The 26912-nt window shown below is 32.3% G+C and overlaps 1 protein-coding gene across 1 annotated transcript in view; it reads left to right on the top strand.

Annotated features, from left to right (window-relative positions):
- Positions 1–15868, top strand: part of MTX2 (metaxin 2) — a 57599-nt gene extending 41731 nt beyond the window's left edge. Inside the window, exons 4-10 of the mRNA XM_017675313.3 lie at positions 2301–2373; positions 5713–5789; positions 7043–7135; positions 7600–7638; positions 8020–8145; positions 9195–9271; positions 15409–15868. Coding sequence (XP_017530802.2) covers positions 2301–2373; positions 5713–5789; positions 7043–7135; positions 7600–7638; positions 8020–8145; positions 9195–9271; positions 15409–15592 — 669 coding nt within the window. The 3' untranslated portion in view covers positions 15593–15868. The remainder of the gene's footprint in view (positions 1–2300; positions 2374–5712; positions 5790–7042; positions 7136–7599; positions 7639–8019; positions 8146–9194; positions 9272–15408) is intronic.
- The last annotated feature ends 11044 nt before the right edge of the window (positions 15869–26912 follow it).

Here is a 26912-nt window from a genome sequence, read left to right as displayed (position 1 = left end):
AAAAGAGAAGTACTGTTTGAATCAAAGCCTGGTTTGAATTTTGAGTTTTTATATTCTTGAAAATAGTCATGATAATGTTTTGTTTTGCATTTTTAATGTTTGGATGGAAATACTTTGTGACATCAGACTTCTTTGTGAACTACAGATTTATTCAGAAAATTTGTTTTGAATCAGGGATGAAGAGTAATTGTAGTAACTGCTGTAACATTAATCTTTGGCTAACTAGAATTAGTTATCATGTCATCAAATATTAGATAATATATGCCAACAATTGAGGTCTGTGGTAAGTTGAGTGTCATTAAGTTATTGGTCAAAATTAAGTCAGTTGTTTTTTTCTAGAAGTATAAAAATTACTGGACCAGAAACTTGGCTTTGATTGCAGAGTATTACAATTTTGCTTAATCTTTTTTAATGAAACACAGCTTTTTTGAATAATGATAGTAAAGTTAACCACTATACATGTAGTTTAGCAAAATATATTTACTATTTTACATAGTATTATGATTGCTAACAAACAATTGAATGTTACTTAGGCCTTTGAGAAGATACATTAAATAGTTCTTTCAAATTTTTTTTGCTGTTCTGAAAGCCTCCATCCATCCTCTCTAAGTCCTTCATTTTCCCCAGGTGATTTCTCCTCCCATCTCACAGAATGGGGGCACTCCCTCATTTTCTTGTCCTCATTTACCAGCTTGCACTCATCATCCCTGATTCTGACTGCCCCTGGCACTACAGCGCGAAGTGTTCTGTTCCCTGACAGAAACAAGATCTGTCTACCTGTGCTCTTATCCGATTTACCTTATTATGTATGGCCATTATGTATGTCAATTACTCTACCTATTGCTTGTGATTTCCACCTATTGCCACTTTAAAAAAAAAATTTTGTTTTAACAAGTTCAACCTCTCTCCATCATTGGATACAGAGACATATGTAATCCAAAAGAGCTCCTCTAATCCCTTCTTCCTTTTCTTCTCATCCAGTGTTCTTGAAGGAGCTGTTTGTATTTATTCTGTTTCTTAGTAGTCTGTTTTAACACGCCTTCCACATGATTTTCATGCATGCTGATGTTTGAGAACCACTACCCTACTCTGTATTTGTGAGTCAGTCATGAAGCCTACTGTTGTTATAATTTGGGAGCACAGGTTATAGTATTTTGAGGCTGTTAGTGTACAGTTAGACACAGAGGAATAAACTTTTGATTGGGTGAGGTGGTGTTTAACCTACAGTGGTAATTGGTGAACTAATTAGGATTAGATTTGGCTGTCAGTGATAGAAAACCCAAAATAGCAATGGCTTAAAAAGATAGAAGTTTATTTCTTTTTCTTGTGAGCATAGGTAATCTAGGTTTGGTGACTGCATGTTTTATCAGAGATCTTGGCTTCTTTACTCCTGATGCTCTACCATCCTCAACACTCAGCTTCTACTTCTTGGCTACTTTTTGGCTGCTGTGGCTTTTTTTCAAGTCATCCTGTCATGTTCTAGTCAGCAGGAAGGAAAAAAAGAGAAGTCACATCCCTTCCTTTTAAAGCAACTTGCTAACAGTTGCCCAGAACTTTTCAGCCCTATTGGCCAGAACATAGACATCGGTCACTCTCAGTTGTAAGGGAGTCTGGGAAGTAAAGTTCTTATTCAGGCAGCATGTGAAGATATAACTCGTGATTTTTTAAATTGATTGCATAAACTCCGTGGTTTGAATTTACCGTAAATGATTTACCTGTTCCCTATTGTTAGATATTTAAATTGCTTATAAAGTTTTTATTATAAACAGTGAAAATAAACAATTTATGACTTTAAAAAGTGTATTTAGTGAGCATAAAAACTACGTATTAGGATACTGAGTGTTATTGGAGAGAACTTTGAAATAGTAGAAATAACATTTTGAGAGTTTTCCCCTAAGGCAAGAAAGATGATCTTGTAAAGAGTAGTTGAATTAAGTAATGGTTATGAAATTTGGACTTTAGTCATCTTTTAATGAAATTAAAGCACTATATAGTATTGCTGACTTCATAAACTAGTGCAGTAAAATAAGTGTGTATAATTTACATTTCCTTCCTTAAGAATGTATAAATGCTTTACATTTTATACACTTACTGGTGTCTAAGTTATACTGATATTTTTAGTAGTGAAATGACATTTTATTTATGTTTGGAATACAAATATTTCACTTTAAATTGATTCATTCTTTTCCAATAAAGGACTGCTGTCTGAGTTGGTAAGTTCAGAAAATAAGTAAATAAAAAGTTGTGTTCAAATATGCATGTACTTTTACTGGGCTTACTGTAATTCTGTTGATTTACAGGCCTTTTTGCAAATGTGCAATCTGCCTATTAAAGTGGTTTGTAGAGCAAATGCAGAATATATGTCTCCATCTGGTAAGTGTTTCTTTTTCCTTCTCTATTAATATTCGGCTTTGATAAAATCACAGTGGTAGTCCAGTGCACACCTAGATTTTTAAAATGCCTATATTTAAAAAAGATTTTCCCAAGAATTTATAAAGTAACAATTGCAAACTTGATACTCTTGGGGTGAGCATATCTACTCATTTCAACTCTGGAGATAGTTACTAGACAATTATGGGAATTATTCTAAATAGTAAATATTAAAAAAGCATGTAATCTCAGATTTTCCTGGTTGTATTTACACAGGACTGTTTTTTTTTTTAGAAAATGAATTTTAATATTAATGAATCCATTCATTATTAAACACACTTTTCTGAATTACATTCTGCCATTATACTGATGGAAGAAGAAATTTTATATACTTACTAGCTTGTAATAGATCTTAAAGTGTATCATCTCTTAATTTTTTTGGTTCTAATTCTTTTTGTTTTAGCAGGTTTTCAGATACATTTTATTAAGATTTTATAATAGCCTTTCTGCTATTTTTTGTCATATTACCTTTCCTGTCTTATATTAGCAGATTAAAGTACAGTTTTAAGTAAATGTGACTCATAATTTTTAATACACAAAAATAGTGCCATAAAGCTGTTAAATAAGTATTTAATAGAACTGGTATGGATTATTGTAATTAATGCTTTGCTGGAACAATAGCAACACATAGAATCACTCCTTTATGAATAAATCTGTTGTATATAACTGGCACTTGTATTACATTGCTTTTTGGGGAGACATTTATCTGTCTTTTCATTGTGATGATAATTTAGTAATGACCTGTGTTAAACATTTTTTTCATATTAAGGGTGGTATTCTTAAGGGTGGTAATGATGTCAAAAGCTGTGAAGATACCCTTTACATACACACTGCAAAGTCTGTATGGAATACATCTACATTTATAAGTGTGTGTATGTACATTTTAAAACATTTCCATGAGAGAATTTCTAGACTTATAAAGGTAGATATATTTTAGATTGACTCATTTTGTGTTAATTTTGTATATAGTTTTTATAAACTTCACTGAATTCTGGTGAAATGAATTATATTGGGTCCTATCCATCCTTTTCCTCTGTGTAGTCATACAAAGAAATGTAGATATAAAAAGGTCAACAGTCTAATACTAAATTTAGTATCTTTGGCAAATAAGGAGAAGCCATATAGTTCATCTACCTGTTTCCTAAAATGACTGTACTGGACTTAGTATAGTGTACTTAGGTAGATAGATATCTTCTTTTTATAGACTCCATGAAACAAACAAATAAATATTATAGAGACTACAGTATATACATACATATATTCATACTTGCATGCATACATTCATAGGGGGAGTCTCCTATAGGGAGGTGAAAATAGTACTTTCTGTCAAGGTATTTAATTTTCATCTTATCTCTAGTATTATTCTCTTAGATCTTATGATTTGGGTTGATCAGGAAATGTTTTATTTTCTTGTTTGATCTTGTGGAAGATTTTTGAAGCAGAAAGAATCATGGGGTAGTCAAAAGACTGTCTGAGAGGAAATTTTTATTCTAAAACTTTTGTAACTTTGTCACATATTAACAGTTACCTTGGGAAATTCCACGTCTCTTCTTTGAGACTAAGACTTCATCTGTAATGTAAGGTAGTTGGATTAGATGACATCCAAGGTCCTTTCTATTTCTAATATTCTCTGAATCTATAAACTTGTTTGGCAACATCTTAGTTTCTTTAAATATAAAAGAAGTTCTAAAAATGATTCTTTTGCCTAAAATAAGAAACAGGCTCTCAGTTTTCTTTTATGGCCTTTGTTGCTGCCAGAGAATAACTGTCTCACTGTGATTTTGCATGATATGTGCAAACAAGGATATAACATTGGCTCCATGTTGTCAAGCTAGTGACAGAAAGCAATTCACTTCTAAACTGTTGTTTTGATATTTATATATCTCTTTATATTTAGAGACATCTGAGTAATCAATTGATGAGCTATATTATTTCCCTGTCTCACAATCTATGCTAGAAGTATTTTTAAGAAATAAAATTCAAACTCTTTTTTCCAAGAACTCCAAACTGGTTATTGAAATTGAGAAATACACTGCTCTCAAAATGTTATACCTCAAAATGCCCTTCAGTCTAGGCATTCATTGACAAATAGTTTCCATTCTTAGATCATTTTATTTTGGCAGACCTATACTATTTCTCACAGTATAGTAGTTACAAAGATTTTATCCCAAGTTAGAACATGGTATGACCTAATGCTTATCCATGTTAGAAATTTTCTTTTTTGCAAGATTTAAAAAGCAGTAGAAGAAAGGAATGAAGAATTCAATGTTTTTATATTGGTAACATGGTAATATCTTCTAAATACATCTATTGAGTTGTGTTCCGAAAGGCTTCCCTTTCCTTTGTAATGCATGCTGTCCTGTGGATGCAGATAAAGCTTTTGTTGGTGCTCTTCACCTCATTCATTACCTTCTGGGTGACTAAGCCCAGAAGGAGTGAATCTATTGAAACGGACCATGAAAGAAACCTGCTGTTAGTGTGAACTCTTTTTGAACTAGGTCTGACAGCAAGTTTCATCCTCTACCTTTTGGGGGTAAACTTCATTGCTATTTAGAGATGACTTTGTTTTCATCTTCTTTGATAATTTGATCAACTATTAATATTTATAAAAGTGAAATATTACTTTTTTATATGGCATTTATTTAAAGAATCTGTTTATACAACTTGTTCTTTTTTCTCATGTGTTGGGAACATACTTTGTATTATAATTCATAAGCCAGTATACCTTCAGAAATTCTTAATTCTCTTAATTCGTGGTATTTTTTAGTCTAAGACATTTAATCAATGTACCATTATGTGCTTAAAATATTGACCTTAATGGGTATCTGAGATGTAAAGGTAGAAGATGTAAAAAAGAAGTCTTCGTAAATGTAGTTTAAAATATGGATCGACTCATTGTACTCTGAAGAGAAGGACCAGTTAAATTTCTTTGAAGTCTATCAGTGGTAGTGAACCAGCGTATGGGCTTGGTTCATATAATCTGAATAATTAGTATTTACTGCTATATGAGTGGTTTGTTAGTATAGCTCTGAAAAGGGAATAAAGTGTTATTATATATCTGAGAACTCTAGAAATTAATCTCCTTGTTCCTTTTTACTTTGTTTTAAAATTAGTAATAAGTGTTTGAAAATTTGCAGAATTTAATATACACATTCAACTGTAATTAAAAAAATAAAGAAATCACTGTATTAAAAAACATACACAGTTTTGTGTTAATTTCCTTTCATTAGCAAAAACAAGTTTACAGAAAGCTGTTTTCACACATTTTTTTTTCCTCAACAGGTAAAGTACCTTTTATCCATGTAGGAAATCAAGTAGTATCAGAACTTGGTCCAATAGTCCAATTTGTTAAAGCCAAGGTAATAAAAAATATATTAAATACATTTGATCACAGTTACCCCTAAATAAGTCATTCATCATTCTTCAGTGTGTCTTAACATTTACATTGATTTTAACCTAGTTTTATAAAATGCCAATATAAACTACTGGGGAAATATTTCTAAAGTATAAGATTTTTTTTCCTATAATGTAAATGAATGGCCAAAGAGGTAATTTGATTTTTATAAAATGGTAGATAATTTTCTAACTTTTGCTTATGAGAATTTTGGACATTAGTGAGAACTGGTAGGTGTTATAAAATGTCAGGTTAACCTTTGAGAAGGGAGATACAGAATATATTTAAAAGTTGAATGTGTTAGTTTATCTATTTGAATTATTCAGAGTAGATTTTAATGGTTATCTAAGGACAACCCCCATTAACATTTTGGGAAATATCCTTCCAGACTTTTCTCTTTGTACTTAAAGAAAAATGTAGATCATACTATTATGTGTTATTTTTTAACCTGCCTTTTAGAATCATCAATATGTTTAGAAATTCTTCCATGCTAATGACTGTAGATAATATAGATATGCATCATCCTTTTAAATAGTTGTATAGTATTCTATTATGGGTTTTATTTTTATTAAGTCTTTTTGATGGACAGTTGTTGCCAATTTTTTGTTGTTATTGAGTGCTTTGATATTCTTGTATATATACCTTTGTACTCTTGTCAGAATATCTCTTTAGGATAAATTCCTAAGAGTGATATTATGAGATTATAGTGTATGCATTTTTAAAATCTTACAAAAGATTGCCTGATTGAAGTAAAGATTATACCATTTTATGCATCTACTCATTACTATAGTGTGTTAGAATTTAGAAATTAGTGTCTCTTGCTCTACACCTTTATTAATATTTTTTTCATCTTTTACCACTTTATAAGCAATATACTGTAATCTTTTGGCACTTATTTTATTACTAATATGGTTAATCTAAAAATCATGGTTTACTGACCATTCTTTTTTTCTTCTTTGGTGAAATAATTGATAATGTAATTTTGTCCATTGAGAGATACATTTTTATAATGACAAATACTACTTATTAGCATTTTAAAGCAATAGCAGAATATTATTATTTTATATAAAATTATTTTGTTTTAGGAGGCATTTTGGAAATTAATCCATTGGATATTTGCACTAAAAACATTAATGTTATATTACTTGGTAGTAAGATAACTGAAAGTTTTTGTATATTTAATATGATGCTTTAAAATTTTTTAAAAATTCCCTTTAGGGCCATTCTCTTAGTGATGGGCTGGATGAAGTCCAAAAAGCAGAAATGAAAGCCTACATGGAATTAGTCAACAATATGCTGTTGACTGCAGAGGTATAGTAGAAAATAATAGGCCTTGATAATCCTTCTTCTGTGTTATTTTAAATTTACTGAGAAATAGGAAAATAGTCAAGCAATTCTAGGGCTTAGATAGTTATCTAAATTATTGGACATCATTATCTTTGAAGAAGTTGCCTGACATTTTTAGTTTTAGTTCTATTTGTAAAAAGTAATGATTCTTGCCCACTCATTATTTTGCTTTGGCTTTCTGAAATTTATTTAAATAATATCTGTAAAATATTTTACTGGTATTAGAAATGTATAAGAAATATTTTTATTAAGTACCATCATTAAATTTAATGAATCTGTATAGCAACATTAGCCAAGAAAAGAAAACCCTTGCATGTGTGACTTTTATAAAGTTGGCTTATAAAAAATTACCATGGCAAGAAATAACTTCCTTTATCCATTTTCTCTTTGGTGTTCTGAAGTTTTAGTGACTGTTCTTTTGTTCCTAGTTGTATCTTCAGTGGTGTGATGAAGCTACAGTTGGGGAGGTGAGTGGTTCTGCAGCATTTATCTTAATTAAAATTTAATGAGAAAACACTTTTGCTCAGAATTGTAAGTCCCTGCTCATAAATGAAACATTGTGGTTTATACCATTAGTGATAGAGTTTTTCACTTACTTTAATTTTGCTTGCACATACGTTTTAGGGAAGCTATCTGTCATTGTTTGATATAACAGGTTTCAAAGTACATAAAAGTTTATATATTTTTAAAGGGAATGGTTTAAAATTTTAATTTTTAGATTGCAAGCTATGTGTTTTTTCTGACTGTTTCTGTGTTTTCTGAAAATACATTTCCCTTAGAATTCTACTTGAAAAACACAGTTTGTTTTTAGAAAGAATCATGTTTTTAACACAATTTTTTTGTTTTAGATTACTCGTGCTAGGTATGGATCTCCTTATCCTTGGCCTCTGAATCATATTTTGGCCTATCAGAAACAGTGGGAAGTCAAACGTAAGATGAAAGCTATTGGATGGGGTAACAAGACTCTGGACCAGGTCAGTTCAGATTGAAGCTGACAAAACTGTCAACTTTAATACATTACAATTTATGTTTTGTATTGACAACCCTTTAAAAAAATCCCAACATAACAAAATAATTAACAAAACATTTGTTAATATTTTCTCTGACATGAAGTAGTTTTGGTTTATAAAAAATTACATGTGCTAGTTGTCAAACAAATTATATAATATAGAAAAGTTCAAAAAAGAAATAAAATCATCTGAAATTGTACCACCTAGAAATTGCCATTGTTAACTTTTTGGAGAACATTCTTCTGGATGCCTCTTAATAACATTTTCCTTAAAGGGGATCATATCAACCTGCCACTCTATAACCTGATTTTTTTTTTCCCATTCAATGAAACACTGTGGTCATCTTCTATGCCAATAAATATAGATCTGCAGTGTCAGGGCTTTCAAAAAAACCCTGTTAAATACAATACTTTTCCTTTGGTCTTAAATTTACTGAAGTAGCAAAATTCAAAAATGTATATCTTGTCAGGGTCATGAGTTTGAGCATCATTAAGCTAATTAATGTCTCTTTCCAAGGCATGCCTAGTCCTAGCCAGCCAACTCACTGATGTGTGCCACTGGCCACAAAGGGAATTGGGTAAATGAATAGGGATGGAGTAAATACAATCCATCTCCACGAGTGGGAAAACAATTCAAATACTTTTATTCATGGTGGGTCAGCAGTGTCATCTTTATAAAGCAGATTTTTAAGTATATGTAAAGTCCTTTGAATATATGGATTCAGGAAAACATTTGTAGGGAGTAGTTTTGAGATATAAACTTCCTAGATAGTGATCCTTATAAGTAACTAAAATATACTTGTATTTCTAGGCAATTCACTCTCAAATTTTCTATTTCTTGTATAGAAAGTATTATTTATGTCCTCTATGTGCTTTGTAGTCTGATTTAAATATATTTTAAAGGTTGCATAAATTTATATTTTTGTCACAAACTGTAATATAAATTAAGCTTTAGACACATTTTATTGTTTTGCTAACTTAAACATTTGTCTTTGGGTTTGTTGCCTGTGTTAGGCCTTAGAAGACGTAGATCAGTGCTGCCAGGCGCTTTCCCAGAGACTGGGGACACAACCGTATTTCTTCAATAAGCAGTAAGAAGTTTTCTTTTCTATATTGTTAGGTCACAAACTTATTTTATTACAGAGGAATTATTTTATTAATTATTTATCAAAACAGTTATATTTAAATTCATTTTTTTCCCTCATTAAACATTTACCTAGCACTTTTTGGGTGTCAGGTACAATGCTTGGGTCTGGGAGACTAAGATTTCTAAAATGTGGTCCTTGCCATTAAGAATTTCTCTTAAGGACAGACATATAAGCCAGTCATTGTATGATATGATAGAGGGTATCATATATGATATGAAGGTAGTTCAAAGTGCTATGTATGGCACTGTGAAATCTTGACAAAATTCTGAACTTACAAAGTGCTATTATAATGTGAAGTATAACCATACTTGTCTGAATAGGGTGATACCCCAAGGACTAGAAGAGTTAATCAAACTAAACAATAGAAAACACTGTTGGATGGGCAAGCACTGTTACAAACATATCTTTTAAAAGTTAATGGAAATATTTTTAAAGCACAGTAATGAATATGAAGGATATGGATTGAATATATGTATGTAAATTGAGTAATTCATGTTTTGTTAAGACAGTTTTCTGTAATTTGGAAAACAGTATCTAATGTAGACACAGAATGAATTTTCCTTTTTTTTTTAAAGTTAGAGTTTTAATATATCAGATTCACCAATCTTTAACCCAGTTTAAGATGGGCTTAAATTAGAATTTTGATCTCACTGGTTTGCTTAGAAATTTCAACCTCTCTTGGCTTTTTAGTAAAAATTTCTTCCTTTTAGAGTGCTAATTTTTAGAAAGCTTTATTTGCTATTATTTATCTCCTTAGGCATTCATTTCCTATAGCCATATCAAACATCTTTTGGTAGAGATATTAACATTTGTTGCAAAAATGACTATGATGATTGCTTGGACATATTTAAGTTATATTAATATATACTATAAATAACTGATATTAAAGTAAAATTTGGGGTCTGTTGATCTCTGAAGCAGAAAGGTCATGGAGTTCAAACCATGAAATCCTAATAGGTAAATCTACCATTATGTTTTTGTTTCTAATGATGTTTGCTATGCAGATTCTATTTGTTTAGTCTCTTAACACAAAAGAAATGTATTCAAATGTTAGTAGCTTGTGTTTCCTTTTTTCTCTGATATAGAAATTCTTAGGAGTTGAAAAGGGCACAAGGGGTGTGTTTTATTAAGTACATCACTCTGTTAGGAGGTAGTTTTGTTAGGCACACTGTCTTAACAGAAGGCCAGAAAAGTATATCTATTTTTCTTCTCATTTAAACTCAAATGTCAAAGACTTAGTAACCAGGAATCATTATGGCATGTGATTCAGTGGATATCAAAATATCTTTTGATAATCAAGTATTTTGATATTCAAAAAATATTTTTTTCCTTGGTATAATATATTTAATCTCGTACTGAAATGAATTCTATTCTTGGCTCTAACACATACCAAGCTTCAGCAGGTCACTTTATTTCCGTGTATCTTCCCCTTACCCTCTAAAATTAAAATTAATGTTTCTCCTAGCCAACCTTCTGAGGATGTTGAGAGGACTTATGAAAGAAATCCAGTAGCTTTACTTGAAAGAAGGGGAAAGAGTTTTGAGGCATATCTTGTATCAAGAATACTAATTGGGAAAAGAGGACAAGGAAGCTAACTGGAGAGAAAAAGTAAAAGAAATATGGAAAAAAAAAATAGAACTAATACAAGATACTAACCTTGGTGGCCTTTTTATCCTTCATAATCTACAGTGTTGGTAGCTTTTATATATTAAAATCATATTTCTGAAAGGCAGTTAAGTAGATTTTGTACTACCTGTTGCATAAATGCTGTCTTGCTGGTATGGTATCTGTTAAGACACCCATGCAAATATTACTAGGTTATTTGTCCCTTTCATCTGTTAAGTGTGAACTTAGAATGAAATCTAAAACTTTTCTTAAAGTGGTATTTTTATGTTACCTTTTAATAAAGGGGAAGAAAAAGTAGGAAAATAAATATTTTTCCTTAATGTAATCAGGATAGAAAGAGTTACACTAAAGTATTTATGAGCTCCTTGCAGATTTTTGTTTCTGAACAAAATTTACAGCTAGATAAGCAGCTCAATAAATATTGGTTAAAACAAGATTAAATTGAATGAGAAATTAGAAAATGAGTTAGATTTGAATAAGAAAAATACTGCTGTTTAACCAGTGAAGTAAATGGTAAAATTTGAAAATATACTTTCATATACTAATGGGAAAGTATATTGAAGAAATAGTGCAAAAATTATACCTGTGAATCTTAAGATGAAAAATGCAGGGGGGAGTAGGATTTTATTGAGGTTTGTTCAATTAAGAAACTACCAGTTGAGAAAATTAAGGGGAAATTTCTAAAAAATATCCAAAGGCAAATAGAGAAAAGGTTGATGACAGGGGCCTTGATTTACAAATTTGATAGTCCTAAAGATCAGTGATTTGTACATAAAGAAAGGATCTCTAGCCTATTTCTAGTAGTATGAAGACATGACAAGTTAATAATGTAAGGGAAAGAAAAATTAGGGAACACTCAGACAAAATTAATGTTTTTGAAACTAGACTGACTATATAAGTATCAGAATGAAATATAGACTAATAAAGCAAAAAAATGAATGTAGAAAAATTTTAAATGGAAAAGTATATGTATATCAAGCCATCATGTTGTACACCCTAAAGTTATACAGTGATTTATGTCAAGTATTTCTCAATAAAATTAGGGAAAAGAAAGAACAGTAGATAACCAACAGAAATGTGGAAGGAATGACAATACAAGATAAGAAGGTATCAAATTTCCTAGAACTTTAAAAATATATTTGTCATCCTGGAATATTTTTCTAATAAGAAGTCTATAAAGATAAATGCAATAATGTATACAAACGACGTTAAAGGTTTTAGAAGGAGAGTTGCTATTATCCAGATTACAATCTATAAACTAATTAGTAAGCAGAAAGATGGTAATGTCATTATTTTCTCTTTGTATAGTATAGGAAAAGTAATTAAAACTGAAAATATGTCTTGGCTTGATTCACTAATTTAGTAGAGATATTGGGTAAAATGTATTTTTTTGTCCTTGTCTTAACATAGGAGCTGCAGATATTTTTCTGAGTTCATTGCATTTTTAGTCAGATTTATTGTGGTATAATGTACATATAGGAAAATTGACACCTTTATTATATGTATAGTTCTGAGTTTTAACAGTGGTATACAGTTGTATAATTACTACCACAAGTGTACTTTAAAAGAGAAAAAAGAATTATGGGAATTGGTAATTTATAAATGTCAGAGTTAATGAATATGAAAATTTGTAAGGATATAAAAAGCAAACATTAAAAAGCATGTGTGTGTTTTGACTTAGTAAATTATATTCTGCTTCCCACTAGATGTTCTAAATTAACTTGCCACAAAATTTCTATCTTTATATAACATCTGATCAGTTTTTATATGCTCTTTATCCACATATAATATAGTGCCTTTTAAGTTACATGGATGTATATTTGCAGAAAACATTTTGACCATTTCTAGGGTGCTTTTAGACTATTTCTAGTTTGAACATACCTTCATACTTGAATGCATTCAGAGCCTTCATTTATGGATAAAGGATGCTTGTCTACACTGCTGAAACTTGCATTAGGGAATACATTCACCTTTTGTAAACTCTGGTAGAAGAAGCAAAAGGTAATTAACTCTAAACAAGGATTAGGAAAATAAATTCTAAATTGGTGAGATAAGATGTACCTTTTAAGAGATATGTTTAGGGATATGAAGAGTTGGTGTTTCTGTTATGTCTCACAAAGTGCCTCTGCTCTTCATTTATCCACCTTCTGCATCCTTGGTTCTTTTCAGGTATCCACTTGTTATTGATTCTTCACCTGTAATGATAGGATCAAGGTATTGTTAAGTCCAAAGATACATGTGATTTTTTAAAACTGTCCTGTTGGTTAAACACTGGACATTTAACTTCATGAATGTGTCAAAAGAGGGAAGGCTTTGAAATAATATGAATGACTACTATTGAAAAATTAATGATCCTGCACACCTTAGTCAGGATGCTTTCTTTTCTATCTCATTCATTCATGCTGCAAATAGGGATTCAGTTCCTTAGGTACTTTGCTAAGAAGTGGGGATATAAAAATATAGGCAATGTTACCTTGAAAGAGCTTGATGTACAATGAGGGGAAACAGTTAACTAACATAGTTATAGTGTGGTATGAGAAATGCATCACCTTTTAATGATTCATTCCACACGTTTATTGAGAACCAGCTTTGTGGCAGGCATTGTTCTAGGTACTGAGAACAGAGCAAGAAACAAGTAGACAAAGTCATGGTGGAGGGAGACAGTTAACCACAAATATTAGATGGCATTAAGTGCCACACGGAGAATTAAAATAGAATGATATGATAAGTGATTGCACACCCACTTTTGTTTGGGTGGTCAGGGAAGCTTTAAGATGTGTCACTTATTCTCAAAAAACAAAAAGGAACCAGCAATGTGAAGTCCAGGGAAGAGTATTGCAGGCAGCAGGACAAGTTGGGTCAAGGTCCTAAGATTGGTTTGGGTTTCTTATGTTTGAATGGAAGAAGCAAGGCCAGTTTTGGTTGTGTTGAGAATGGTAGAAGATGAGGCTGAAGAGGTAAGTAGGGGCCAGATTATCTAGGTTTTGTATGCTTCAGGTAAAGAGTTTGGCATGTTAGTGTAAGTGAAATGGAAATTTATTGGAATATTTTATTCTTGGAGTCGTACGGTCACATTAAAAAAATCTCTCTTTGACTACTATGTGGAGAATGAGTAGAAGCAGGAGCACGTTAGGAGGCTGTTTCAGTGTTGTAGGAGAGAATTGCTGATGGTTCAGACTGGGAGATAATAATGGGGAGAGAGGTCAGTGGCGGTATTCAGGACATATTTTGGTGGCTTAGTCTCACTGGACTTGCTAGTGGATGTGGGAGGATAAGAGAAAGAGGACTCAAGAGTAACCCTGAGATTTTTCGCTTGAACAACTGGGCGAATAGTGGTGCCTTTTATTTTGGGAAGATGGTGCAATGAGCAAGTTTCAGATGCTTATTCAGCAGTCAAGTGGAGATGTTATGTGAACATTTGAATGTATGATTCTGGAGTTTCAGGGAGAGACTGGAACTGGTAATAAATATTTGGGAATTAGTGACATAATGAGGTATTTAATGCCATGCAACTGCATGACATCATTCATGTATAGTGACGAAGGCCACATAGCTAATAAGTAAGTAGCAGAATTAGGATTCAGGCAGATTGGATAGACCCCAGAATCTATTCTGCCAAATCAGATTGCTGCGACTCACTTTCACATTTGGGTGGGCTAACATGATTTCTCAAAAACATCACTATGAGACTGACAGCAATAATTTGTTCATAATTATGATGGTGTTTTCTCCTTTTAGTAATGTTGTGCTATTAATTAATATGTAGATTGGTATGTTCTGTTTATAGAACATTTCATTTCAAAATGAAAAAAAAATTTTTTCCAGTAATTTATAATTAAAGGGGAAGAAAATCCTAGAAAATATTTTTTGTTGCAGCCATCCTTATGATTAATCTCCTTCAGAAAGATAAGTTACTTTAAAAGTGGTAAAGTTAAAATTTAATCATACTGGTTATATATGTGACTGAGTACTCAGGTATCATTTCATTTTCCCAGTACCACAGTGAAATACTCTGTACTGTGGCAGCATTTTGTTTATGCAACTGTTAAAGCATTTACTAAATTCTGTTGTGGTAATTTATATTTTGTGTCCCTGTCTCAGACACTCTTTCTTGTTTTTATATATATGTCTAGCATCTGGTACAGTTACTGGCAAATTGGAGACCTGCAGTATTTATTTAATGAATAAAATGAATGATTAATTGTACAATATTATTTTAACACATTTAAACGATACTACTTCAAAAGCAAGTCACACAACCAGAAAATCATAGTTTAAAAGTGTGTTTTTTAAAAATGTAAGCTCCAAGTTAAAACAATAAATTCTATTAAGTTGTAGTGGGATTTATTTCTTATGTAACTTTTTCTTTTAAATAGGTGAACAAAATGTAAAAAATAGTATATATATACTAACAAACACCGTTCATATTACTCTGATTTCTACTTTTGTTTTAGGCCTACTGAGCTAGATGCACTGGTATTTGGGCATTTGTATACCATTCTTACCACACAGTTGACCAATGATGAACTTTCTGAGAAGGTGAAAAACTACAGCAACCTCCTTGCTTTCTGTAGAAGAATTGAACAGCACTATTTTGAAGATCATAGTAAAGGCAGCTCATCTATCAGATTGTCTTAGAGTTATGTGTTAATTTAGTTACTAAAAAAACTTTTGAAATATATGTTACTTGAATGATAAATACTGGTATCAGAATCTTAAAACCAAAAACATTGCTTTTGGAAACTTCAAAACAAATTCTGTAATGTATCCTGAATATGTACTCTGTACTATCATTTGTGTAAACATTAAAATAATTCTGTATGATTTCATTTGATATGTTGTATACTGTGTCTTGAATTTTTGTTTTCTTAAAACATGTATACATATAAAAATAAAATAAAGCTCTAAAAACTATGGCTTGTTTACTTACTTACTTTTGATCTTTCTGAAAGCTACTCTCCAAGCTTTATACATGGAGTAAACAGTGTCTTCTCTAGGGCAAGCAATTTGTGTTCTATACTCTCAAGATTACTTTTCCACATACACGGTGAACTTGGTCACTGGAAGAATGTTCTTAACCAGTAGGCAGTTAGAAAATGTGAATGGTTACAAAGTGATTAAATTCTGGAACAGATTACCATTTAAGAGCATTCTTCATATCTAAACTTAATTGAATTTAAGAACGTTTCATATAATTTACATTAGATAAAGGGATAGTTTGAAGAACCTTGTTTTTTAAAACTTTTCTTGAGACAAGGATATTTTAATAATGCTGTTCTATTTATTTTGTGGGGAAGGGAGGATAGTTTTCACAGACATTATCAACAGGAATTTAACATAAAACACTAAGGATTGTCTATTGTCTTCCTTTAAAATTTTCTGATACTTAATGTAAAATCAGGGATACTACAAAGAGTCAGATTAAGAGTTATTTCTTGAAAATGTCTAGAATAATAGTTCTTTTATATTTTCTTTTTATGTACTAAGCCTTTTAAACTCATTTAATCCTTATGAAAACACTATGAAGGCTACCCCCAGTTCACAGAAGACGGTAATTTTCGCAGAAAAGGGTAATTTTCACAGAAAGGGTGTATATCTTGCCGAAGATCATAGAGTTAGTAAGTGGTAGAGTAATAATTCAAACCCAGGCAATCTAGCATCTGTTTGGCTCTTAACAAATGCTGCATTTTATTTTTTAAGCTTAAAGATTTATGCCTTAGGTGGTCTTAGTCTAAATCCCACATAAATTTTGGGTACTTTCTTTAGAGTTTAGTGCTATTTATTGTAGCTTTCCTCAACTTTGTAATGTGTATTATTAAAATAAAAAAATCCCATGGTGGGGGCTTTGTGTCTTTCCTATGCTTTTGCATAATTTTTGTGACAGGTATTTTTGTGTGTATGTTTTGTACTTAATGATGCTTTTTTCTTTAACATTACTGTAATATTCATTTACTGGAACAAGTACCATTTATACCTCAGTATATAAAATCTAGACTTTTTGTTTATAAAAATATTACAGCAACATGGAATTCAACTGGTTGTATTTGTAATATGAGGAACACTGGGAGATAATAATGCTTATCCAATTTAAGATACTCACTGTCTTTAAGACTTACTGTCTGTATGTCACTCAGAGAGGTCTTGTTTCTCGCCAGTGAATGAATCGCCATCAGAGCAGAATCCATTAGAAAACAGAAACCTTGATATCCCATTATGGTGGTTCAGTTACCTGTTTTTATCTTGTAAATTTGGATTCATAAAACAAAGTCACAGTAGCTGAAAATTTTCATTAAAAAGCTAATTTGCTGAGCAAAGAATTTAATATTTTGCTGCCCAAATACTTTAGTATGTTCTGAATTTTAACATAACTAGCACAATCCCTTATTTAAATTAAAATTTTAATCATAGGTAGTGAGACACTTTAAGTCAAGACAGCTACATTTGATGACTTCTGAATGATGTGCATATTGAGTTTAATGGACCTATCTTATATGAACCATTCAGAAGTCCAACTTGTTACTTTTTAATTGATTTGAATATTGGACAAGTAACTATTAGTTCACTGGGCTCCCTAAATCCAGGCAAAGTAGAAATTATATGTCAGTTTGAGAGATTCACTAATAATATGTCTTGATTCTTTTTTGATGAGCAGATAATGAGTAATTTTTCTTTCTGTTGTGTATGATTGTCATTCAATGAGGATGGGTAAAAAAGTGTAGCTATACATTAAGGTATTTCAAGATACTACATTCTAAAGTAAAATTTAAAATGATGCAACTTTTTAAAACAAAATTTCTTGTTTTAAAGTACAACTTGCTTCTAATGAGATAATTTATAAATTTTATTGAGTCTTAAATAAAAGGAATTATTAAAAAGTTTGATTATATCTAGACTGAGAAAATATTTTCCTAATCTATTTTTAGGTTCCTAAGAATTGGGATCTCATTTCTATCTTTAATTTTTTTATACTTTTATCAAGTTGTGATAATTGAATGTAAGACCGGTAGATTCTCTGGAATTGTCTACTTAGACAACCCTGTTTTCTGTGAATAGAAATAATTTTATTTAGTTCTAATTGTTAAGCATTTTGCTTGCCACCTTTTTTTTTTTTTCTTCCTTTATTGCACTGAGTAAGACTTCTAGTTAACTACAGTGCTGAAGAGTGTGATAGTGTACATCTTTGCCTTATTTGTGATCTTGGGAAAGCATTTAGTCTTTCACCATGAAGTATGATTGTAGGTTCTGTAGTTGTCCTCTATCAGGTTGAGGAAGTTCCTTTCTACTTCTGGTTTGCTGCAAGTGTGTGTGTGTGTGTTTAAATTATGAATGAATAATATATTTTATCAAAAGCTTTTCCTCTGTTGAGATTGTATCTTTTCTTTAGTCTGATTTACATTAATTGATTTTCAAATGTTGAATCGGTTTTAGTTTCCTGGGATAAACGCCCATATGGTCATAATATATTATCTTTTTTATATATTGTTGGATTTGATTTTCTAGTATTAAGGATTTTGTGTCTATATTCTTGAGAGATGTAAGTCTCCAGTTTTCTTGTAATTCCTTTGTCTGGTTTTGATATCAGGTTAATACTTTCTTTACTGAATGAGTCAGGAAGTACTTTTTCCTCTTTTGTGTTCTTGAAGAATTTAGATCTGGTATTATTTCTTCCTTGAGTGTTTGGCAGAATTTGTCAATACAGCTATCTAGGCCTGGAGGTTTATTTGTTGGAAGATTTTAAACTTAAAATTTTTATTTATTTAATAGATTTAGGACTAATCGGGTCATCTGTTTCTTCTTGTGATCTTTAGCATGTGACTTTCAAGGAATTTGTCTTATTTTCTCCAAGTTGAATTTATGAGCATAGAATTGTTCTTAGTATTCTGTTATTATCCTTTTAATGTCTCTAGCATCTGTAGTGATGCCCCTTCTTCTCCATATTTGTCATTTGTTGTTCTCTCTTTTTCTTGGTCAATCTAGCTAGAGGTTTATCAATTTGATTAACAATTGATTGTTTTCCTCAAAATCCAGCTTTCAGTTTTATTGAGTCTTTTCTGTAGTTTTGTTGTGTTTCTTCTTGGCTCTTAGCATTATTAGGTTCTTTCTTTTACTTGCTTTTGGTTAATTTGATGTACATTTTGTAGTTTCTTAATGTGGAATCTTGCACTGATTTGAAAATTTCTTTCCTAAAATAAGCATTTAATACTATAAATTTTCCTCTAAGAACTACTTTGAAGGAATTTTGAGATACTATGCTTTTATTTCACTTAGTTTAAAATATTTTTTAATTCTCTTGTGATTTCTTTTATTCATGGTTTATTTAGAAGTATATTCTTTAATTCAAAAATATTTGAGGGTTTCTCATATTCTGTAATTGATTTCTAGTTTAATTCTATTTCTAGAACATATTTTATATTTTAGTTCTTTTAAATTTGTTAGAATTTGCACTATAGTCTAGAATATGTTTTATCTTCTGGAGTGTTCCATGTGTAGTTAAAAAGAGTGTGCATTTTGCTATTGGATGGAGTATTCTGTATAAAGTTGGTCTAATTGGTTGATAGTGTTAAGGTCTTTTATATCCTTAATTTTCTGCCTTCTACATTATGAAAAAGGTGTGTTCTACATTGCTGAGAGAGAAGTGTTGAATTATGGTGTTTTTTTCCTTTCTTCATTTCTGTTTAAGTTCTTTATCTCAAATGTATTTTGAGATCTATTATTAAGTGGATATATATTTACTATTATTAGTTTTTCTTGGAATAATGAACTTTTTATTGATAGATACTACCCTTTTTTATCCCTGGTAATTTCTTGCTCTGACGTTATTTGAAAATAGTTATTTCATTTAATTTAGTTATTTGATACAGCTACTCTTTTTCTTTAATGTTTGAAGGTCTATGTATGTTTATTATTTTACTTTTAGCCTATTTATATCCTTTTATTTAAAATGTTTTTCTTATAAATAGCTTAGAATTGGATCTTGGATTACCTGGCAATTTCTTTCTCTTAATTGGTTGTTTAGGGTGTTTACATGTAATGTAATTATTGATATAGGTAGATGAAAATGTATCATCTTGCCAGGTATTTTGTTTGTCCTGCTTTTTCAATGTCCTTAATTCTTTCTTCTTTTGTATTAATTGAGTTTTTAAGTGAGGCCATGTTATCTCTACCTTATTATTTGTACCTTAAAAATTTTTTAATAGTAGTTACCCAGGGTTTACAATGTATATCTTTAATCAGAGCCTCCGTTCAAGTTATATATACTACTTTACTCCCAGTCTATAGCTCTTGTCTTTTCATTTTCTCAGAGGTATCTTTGGAAGAGCAGAAATTTTTAATTTCAATGAAGTCTTTATAGATTATGCTTTTGTTGTCATATCTAAGAGATTTTGACCTAACCAAAGTTTAAAAAATTTGTGTTCTCTTCTAGAAGTCTTATTGTTTTAGTTTTTGTATCATTTACGTCTATGATCCATATTGATCTAATGGGGGTGAGATACAAGTCTAAGTTCTTTACTTGCATATGGATATCCAATTGATTTTCTTTGGCATCTTTTGTTCCATGTGAGAAATAGGTGTGAAAGATCCAGGTGGGAGTTACGTGCGTTTCCTGCAACTGCTGTTCTTCTCTCCAAAGGACCACAAGGGACATTTTCTTAGATTCCCACTGTGTTTCCAATATTTTTTTTGCAAACTTCATGTAAGGTCTTTCAGGAAGAGCCTGAGAGTGTGAAATCCTCTTTTGTCTATGGCCTTCCAGGTTTTAATAGTCTTTTGTGAGCCCATACTCAGTGTTTAGCAATTGGTAAAAAATTTTAGCGAAGTTCTTACATTGTCCAGTAGTGTCTGTGTCAGGTAAACAAGGGCTATGTCCATTCTCTCCTTAGACTTTGGGTTCTCTCCTAGGGTCAAGTGAATTGGCAGGTTGGTGTTCATCATTATTTTAAGGGTGGAAGCAATGCTCTTTTCAATTTTCTACTGTCTAAAATGGGAACTCTGGAAATCTAGTTTGCTTTTTATTTTGGAGATAAATGCTCACTTAGAATTAAGGTACTGAATTTTTAAAGAGGTTTTATGAAAAATTTCAAACATACAAAAAGAGGAAATAAAAGAACTCCCATGTACCTATTACCACTACCTTCCTTCAGCTTAGGGCAGTCTATCCTATTTTTTGTGTGCTTTATTTACTTAATATATGTTCATAAGTTCATATAAGTCTCTTTCTTAAGATGTATGCAAACATGTTCTTTTTTCTTGCTACTTTGTTATGTAGATCATAGCTACACCTAGATTAAAAAATAGAGCATTACTATCATCTTAAAAGCCTCTCTGTGACACTGTTTTCATCTAATCCCCACCACGGAGGGTTGCCACTACCCTGAAATTTATGTTAATCATTCCTGTGAAATTTTTGCTTTATCTCTTATATAAATAGAATCATACTATATGCATTCTTCTGTGTTTTGCTTCTTTCACACAGTTTTTTTTACATTTCCGAATTTCGTCCATTTGTTGCACCTAGCAGTAGTTAACTATGTAGTACTCTTCAATGCAAATAACAATACTGTAGTTTTGCTCTCTTATGGACATTTTGGTTGCATCTAGAATTTTACTAATATAAAAAGTGTTGCTTATGAACAATCCTGTACATATGTCCTGGTATAAGTGTGCAAGAATTTTTCCAATGTAGATCCTTGGGAGTAACTGCTGGGTTGTCAGGTATGTCTATATTTAATTTTACTAGGTAATTCCAAATCATGTTCCTAAATGTTTATGCTTATGCTTATCTACCTTTGTCAACAGAGTTATTAGACTAATTTTTTCCAGTGTCATTTAAAAAAAATAAATTTTAGGTGTATGGCTTTATAATTTGACATCTGTATACACTACAAAGTGACCATTGCCTTCCAGTGTGATTTTAATTTGTATTTTCCAGGTAACCAATGAGCTGAGTATATGTGTATATGTTTATTGGCCAATCGGTCCCTCCCTTCTCCTCTCCCTCCCTCCCTTCCCTTCCTTCCATCTGTGTGATGACTACCCATAGTGGCTTTGCGTATTTTTCTGTTCAGTTGTTTGCCTTTTCTTAGTGATTTATGGGAGTACTATTTGTATTTTAGATATTAATGCCTACTTGGTACAAGTGTTACAAAGATTTCCTCCCTAATTTGTGGTCTATCTTTTCACTCTTTTTATGGTATGTTGTAATATATAGAAATTCTTAATTTTTACATAGTTGAAGTGATGATCAATCTTTTCTTTTATGATTTGAACTTTTTGGCTTTCTCTATAAAGGACATCCCTCCCAATCTTTATGTATATGTTAGGGTTCAGTCTTAAGAGTTCTGTCATTCTTGGGACTCCAAAATAAAAAGTTTTTCATGGGAAGTGATGTCTACATCCTTGTGACTGGTTTATTTTCTGTATTTTAACCCATCAGGTGGACATAGTCTTGGAAACCCCTGTGGTCATGGTGGCCCTGTGTCATGGGGCAGGTAACTGAAAGCTAAACCCATTGTGTGATTTTGAGCAAAGTATTTGTGTATTCTCACGTTCCCCTTGTAATTTTTTGCCTACTTTACCATCTGAGGGGAGACCTTTAAAACTTATGTCAAATGTAATAATCCCAGCAAAGAACACTTTGTGAAATTCCTAAGCACATTCAGTTTACTTTTTTGCCAAATTTGTGGAGGAAGACAACAAAAAACTGACATCAGATAAAGGGGTTTTTAAATTAAATTAAAAAATTTTAAACCCCTCTATAAAAGTTAAGGGGGAAGAAAGCCAAGTCTTTTAGGTACTGGTTAGCATGAAGAATTGATCTACAAAGGACTAAGCTCTGCTCACCTGGCTCCTGTGTTCTCTGCAGGGTTTTTTAATGATAATTTATGAAGATTCTATTAGTAAATAGATCTAAAACATTAAGAAGCAATCATCATCATCATCGCCACACCAGAAGTCATGCTAGATAGTTTAAGCAGGAAGGAATTTATTACAAGATATTAAATGGCTTACAGAAACAAATGTTGAGAAAACAGCATGTACCTTGAGGAATGACTCCACAGAACTGGGTCACCAATGAAGCTCTTGTTTTAGTGTCAGGATAATGCTGGCCTCAGAAAATGGGTATGAAAGTGTTACCTCCTCATTTTTTGGAAGGGTTTGAGAAGGATTGGTGTTAATTTTTCAAATGTTAACAAAATTCACCAGTGAAGCCTGGTCCCATTGGGAGATTTTTTGATTACTGATTCAATCTTCATACTAGTAACCAGTTGATTTAGACGTTCAATTTCTTACTAATTCAGTCTTGGTGAATTGCATGTTTCTAATAATTTTTCCATTTCTTGGTTGCCATATATTTTTCATAATAGCCTATTAAGATCCTTTGAGTTTCCGTGATCTCAGTTGTAATGTCTCCTTTTTCATTTATAATTTTGTTGATTTGGGTCCTTTCTCTGTTTTCCTCCATTAGTCCAGTTAAGGGTGTCAGTTTTGTTTATCTTTATAAAGAAACAACTATCTGGTTAATCTTTTCTATTGTTTTTCTGTTCTCTTTTTGATTTTTTTCCTATCTAATCTTTATTATATCCTGTCTTCTGCTAACATTGGGACCAGCCTGCTCTTTTTCTAGTTCCTCAAAGTATAGATTTAGACTGTTTATATGTGATCTTTCCTACTTTTTAATGTAGGTGTTTATTGCTATGGACTTTACTCTAAGAACTGCTTTTGCTACATCCTACAAGTTCTGGTGTGTTGTGTTTTCATTTTTATTTGTCTCAGAAAACTTTATTTCTCCTTTAATTTGTTGTTCCATTGGTTGTCCCAGAGAGTATTGTTTAATTTTCATGTGTTTATGAATTTACTAGTTTTCTTCTTGTTAATTGATTTCTGTTCTCATGCCACTGTATGATATCAGTCTTCTTGAATTTGCTAAGACTTGTTTTGTGGCCTAACCTGTGGTCTAACCTGGCAGTGGTTCATGTGTGCTTGAGAAGAATGTGTATTCTGCTGGTGGATGGGATGCTCTGCATATGTCTGTTAGGTCCATTTGGTCTATGGTATTGTTCAGCTCTGCTGTTTCTTTATTGATCCTCTGTCTGTCTGATCTCTCAATTGTTAAGTGTGGGGTATTAAAGACCCCCAACTATTACTGTATTACTTTCTGTTTCTCCTTTTAGTTCTGTTTTTGCTTTATATATTAGATACTCCAGTGTTGGGTACATAAATATTTATAATTGTTTTATTTTCTTGATATATTGACCTCTTTATCATTATATAATGACCTTATCTCTCTACCATTTTCAGCTTAAAGTCCACTTTGTCTGATGTACATATAGCTATTCCTGTGGTGTTTTTTCTTTTTTTGGTTACTATTTGCTTGAAATGTCTTTTTCCATCCCTTCACTCTTAGTCTATGTGGGTGTTGAAGGCTGAAGTGAGTCTCCTTATAGGCAGCGTGTTGTTGGATCTTGTTTTTTCGTCTATTCATCCATTCTGTGTTTAATTGGAGAATTTAATTCATTTACATTTGAAGTAATTATTGATAGGTTAAGGACACACAACTGCCATTTTGTTAATTGTTTTCTGTTTGTTTTTAATCCACAGGGCAATAGGACAGGACCCAGGACATGGACAAGTGTCTTATTCCTTGTTTATTATCCTGCTGCTTTTTTTGTGTTTTGATGTCTTTTGGTCGTCAGTATGCTTTGACTTCTTTATCATGTACTTTTCTGGTAATCACTACAGGATTTTCACTGTAGTTACCGTGAGGCTTACATAGAATATCTAAAACCTATAACACCCTATTTTACACTGACAAATTTAATTTCAGTAGAATTAATAAACTTCACACTTTTATTTCTCCTTCCCCTCGGTTAGGTTATTGCTGTTAACAATCGATATGGTTTTTATACTGTACAAACTGAAGTTTTGAGTAAATTATATACCACAATTACCATATTGCAGAATCTGTTTACCATTACCAGTGAGGTTTACACTACCTCTTTATGTTTTTATGATATTATTTGTTTACTTCCACTCAAAGAACTCTCTCTAGCATTTTTTGTAAGGCAGATTGGTGATAATAAACTCCCTCAACTTTTGTTGTGAGGGAAAGCCGTTATCCTTCCTTCATTCCTGAATGACAACTTGTGTCAGGTATAGAATTCTTGGTTAGTTGTTACCTTTCAATATTTTGAATATGTCATCCCATTCTTACCTGGCCTGAAATATTCCAAGTGTCTTATGGGGGTTCCTTGTACATAATTTCTCTTTTCTCTTGCTGCTTTTAAAAATGCTTTGACTTTTGACAATCTGAATATACTGTGTCTTGCTGTAGCCCTATTCTGGTTTAGCCTATTTGGGGTCCATAGGCCTCATGGATCTGAAGTTCATTTCTCTTCCCAGGTTTGGGGATTTTTTCATCCATTATTGCTTTAAATATATTTTCCCTTTCTCTATCTCTTCTCCTTCTGGAATTCTCATAATGTGAATATTGTTTCTTTTCATTGTGTCTCATATTCCTAATAACTTACTTCACTCTCATTCTTTTTTCTTTTTGCTCCCCTGGGTAATTTTCAGTGTCATATCCTTTAGGTCTCTGAGTTTTTCTTCTACATATTCAAGTCTACTTTTGAAACTCCATTGAATTCTTTAGTTCAGTTATTGTAGTTTTCAATTCTAGGATTTTTGTTTGGGTTATTTTGATGGTTGCTATTTCCTTGTAAAACTTCTCATTTTGCATTACTTTCCTTCATTTAATTGTGCTTTCTTGTAGTTCACTAAATTTCCTTAAGAGAATTATTCTGAATTATCTAACAGTTCATAGATCCCCATTTCTTTAGAGTCAGTTGTTAGAGGTTTATTACTTTGCTTTGGTTGGTATCATATTTATGTGATTTTTCACGATCTTGATTCCTTACATTGCTGTCTGTTCATTTGAGTAACTGGGCTCATCTTCCAGACTTTACAGGTTTGCTTTGGTAGCAAAAGCAGTCAGCTTAGGTTGGATTTCTGGAAATGTGTTTGGGCAGGTGGGGCCTGCTATTATGGTCTATTTTGGGGTAAGACAACTGTTCAAGCTCTGAGGACAGGGATGAGGATTGTGCTTCTGGCTGAGAACAGTTGGATAGAACTGCTGGCTTGGTTCCCAACCCAGTGAGGCTGTAGGATGGGCTTTGCAGTTGCCTGGACTCTCTGATCAGGATTACTAGAGGGTCAGGACTGAGTAACTCTATCCCCTGGCAGGGCATTAGGACAGGACCCACGACATGGACAACTCATTGTTTGGGGGCCTAAATTAGCCCAGACTGTGCACTGAATTCCCTGGTCAGGTAAGGCCACCAGTTTTGCTTTGCACAGGCTGTGTCTGTTCAAGTGCTCCTGTATATAGGACTGTTGAAAGTCTCTGCAGTTTCCCATGTGCTCTGCTTAGGTTCCCTGGTTGGACGGAATACAGGCTGAAGGCTGTATTCAGCAATGAGCAGAATTACAAATTAGATATTCTCCCTGGGCACAGCAGGAGAAGAGAAGCAGCTCTAAAGCTGGTAAAGCTATTTGCTGTCTTAATTTAAGCCAACCTGCACCCCATGTTTCCTGACTGCACTAGGCCACTGGCTTGGCTTTGCAAACTCTTGGTTCTGCCCACCTTTCAGATTGAGTACCACTAGGCTGCAAGGCCTCTGGGAGTTGTTGCCAGCCCTTCTGCTCAGACGGAGCTAGAAGAGACTCTCCACAGTTGGTGGAGCTATGTCTCAGCCACCTTGCCGGGGTGGGAGAGGGAAGGGACTCTCCAAGCTACTCCCAGTTTTCCAAATAGACTCTCTATTTGGGAGTATCTGGGAACTACTCTCAACCTTGGCTATGACTTAATCTCTCTCACTGTGTGAAGTATGAGAACACTCCACACCCAGCACTGGCTTTTCTCTGGGGGGAATCAGTTCTGTCCACACACTTGGCTCAAGCA

This window comes from Manis javanica, chromosome 12, assembly GCF_040802235.1.
Source record: "Manis javanica isolate MJ-LG chromosome 12, MJ_LKY, whole genome shotgun sequence".
NCBI lineage: Eukaryota > Metazoa > Chordata > Mammalia > Pholidota > Manidae > Manis > Manis javanica.
Note: the sequence above shows the minus strand (reverse complement) of the source record. Positions and strands in the feature narration are given on the sequence as shown.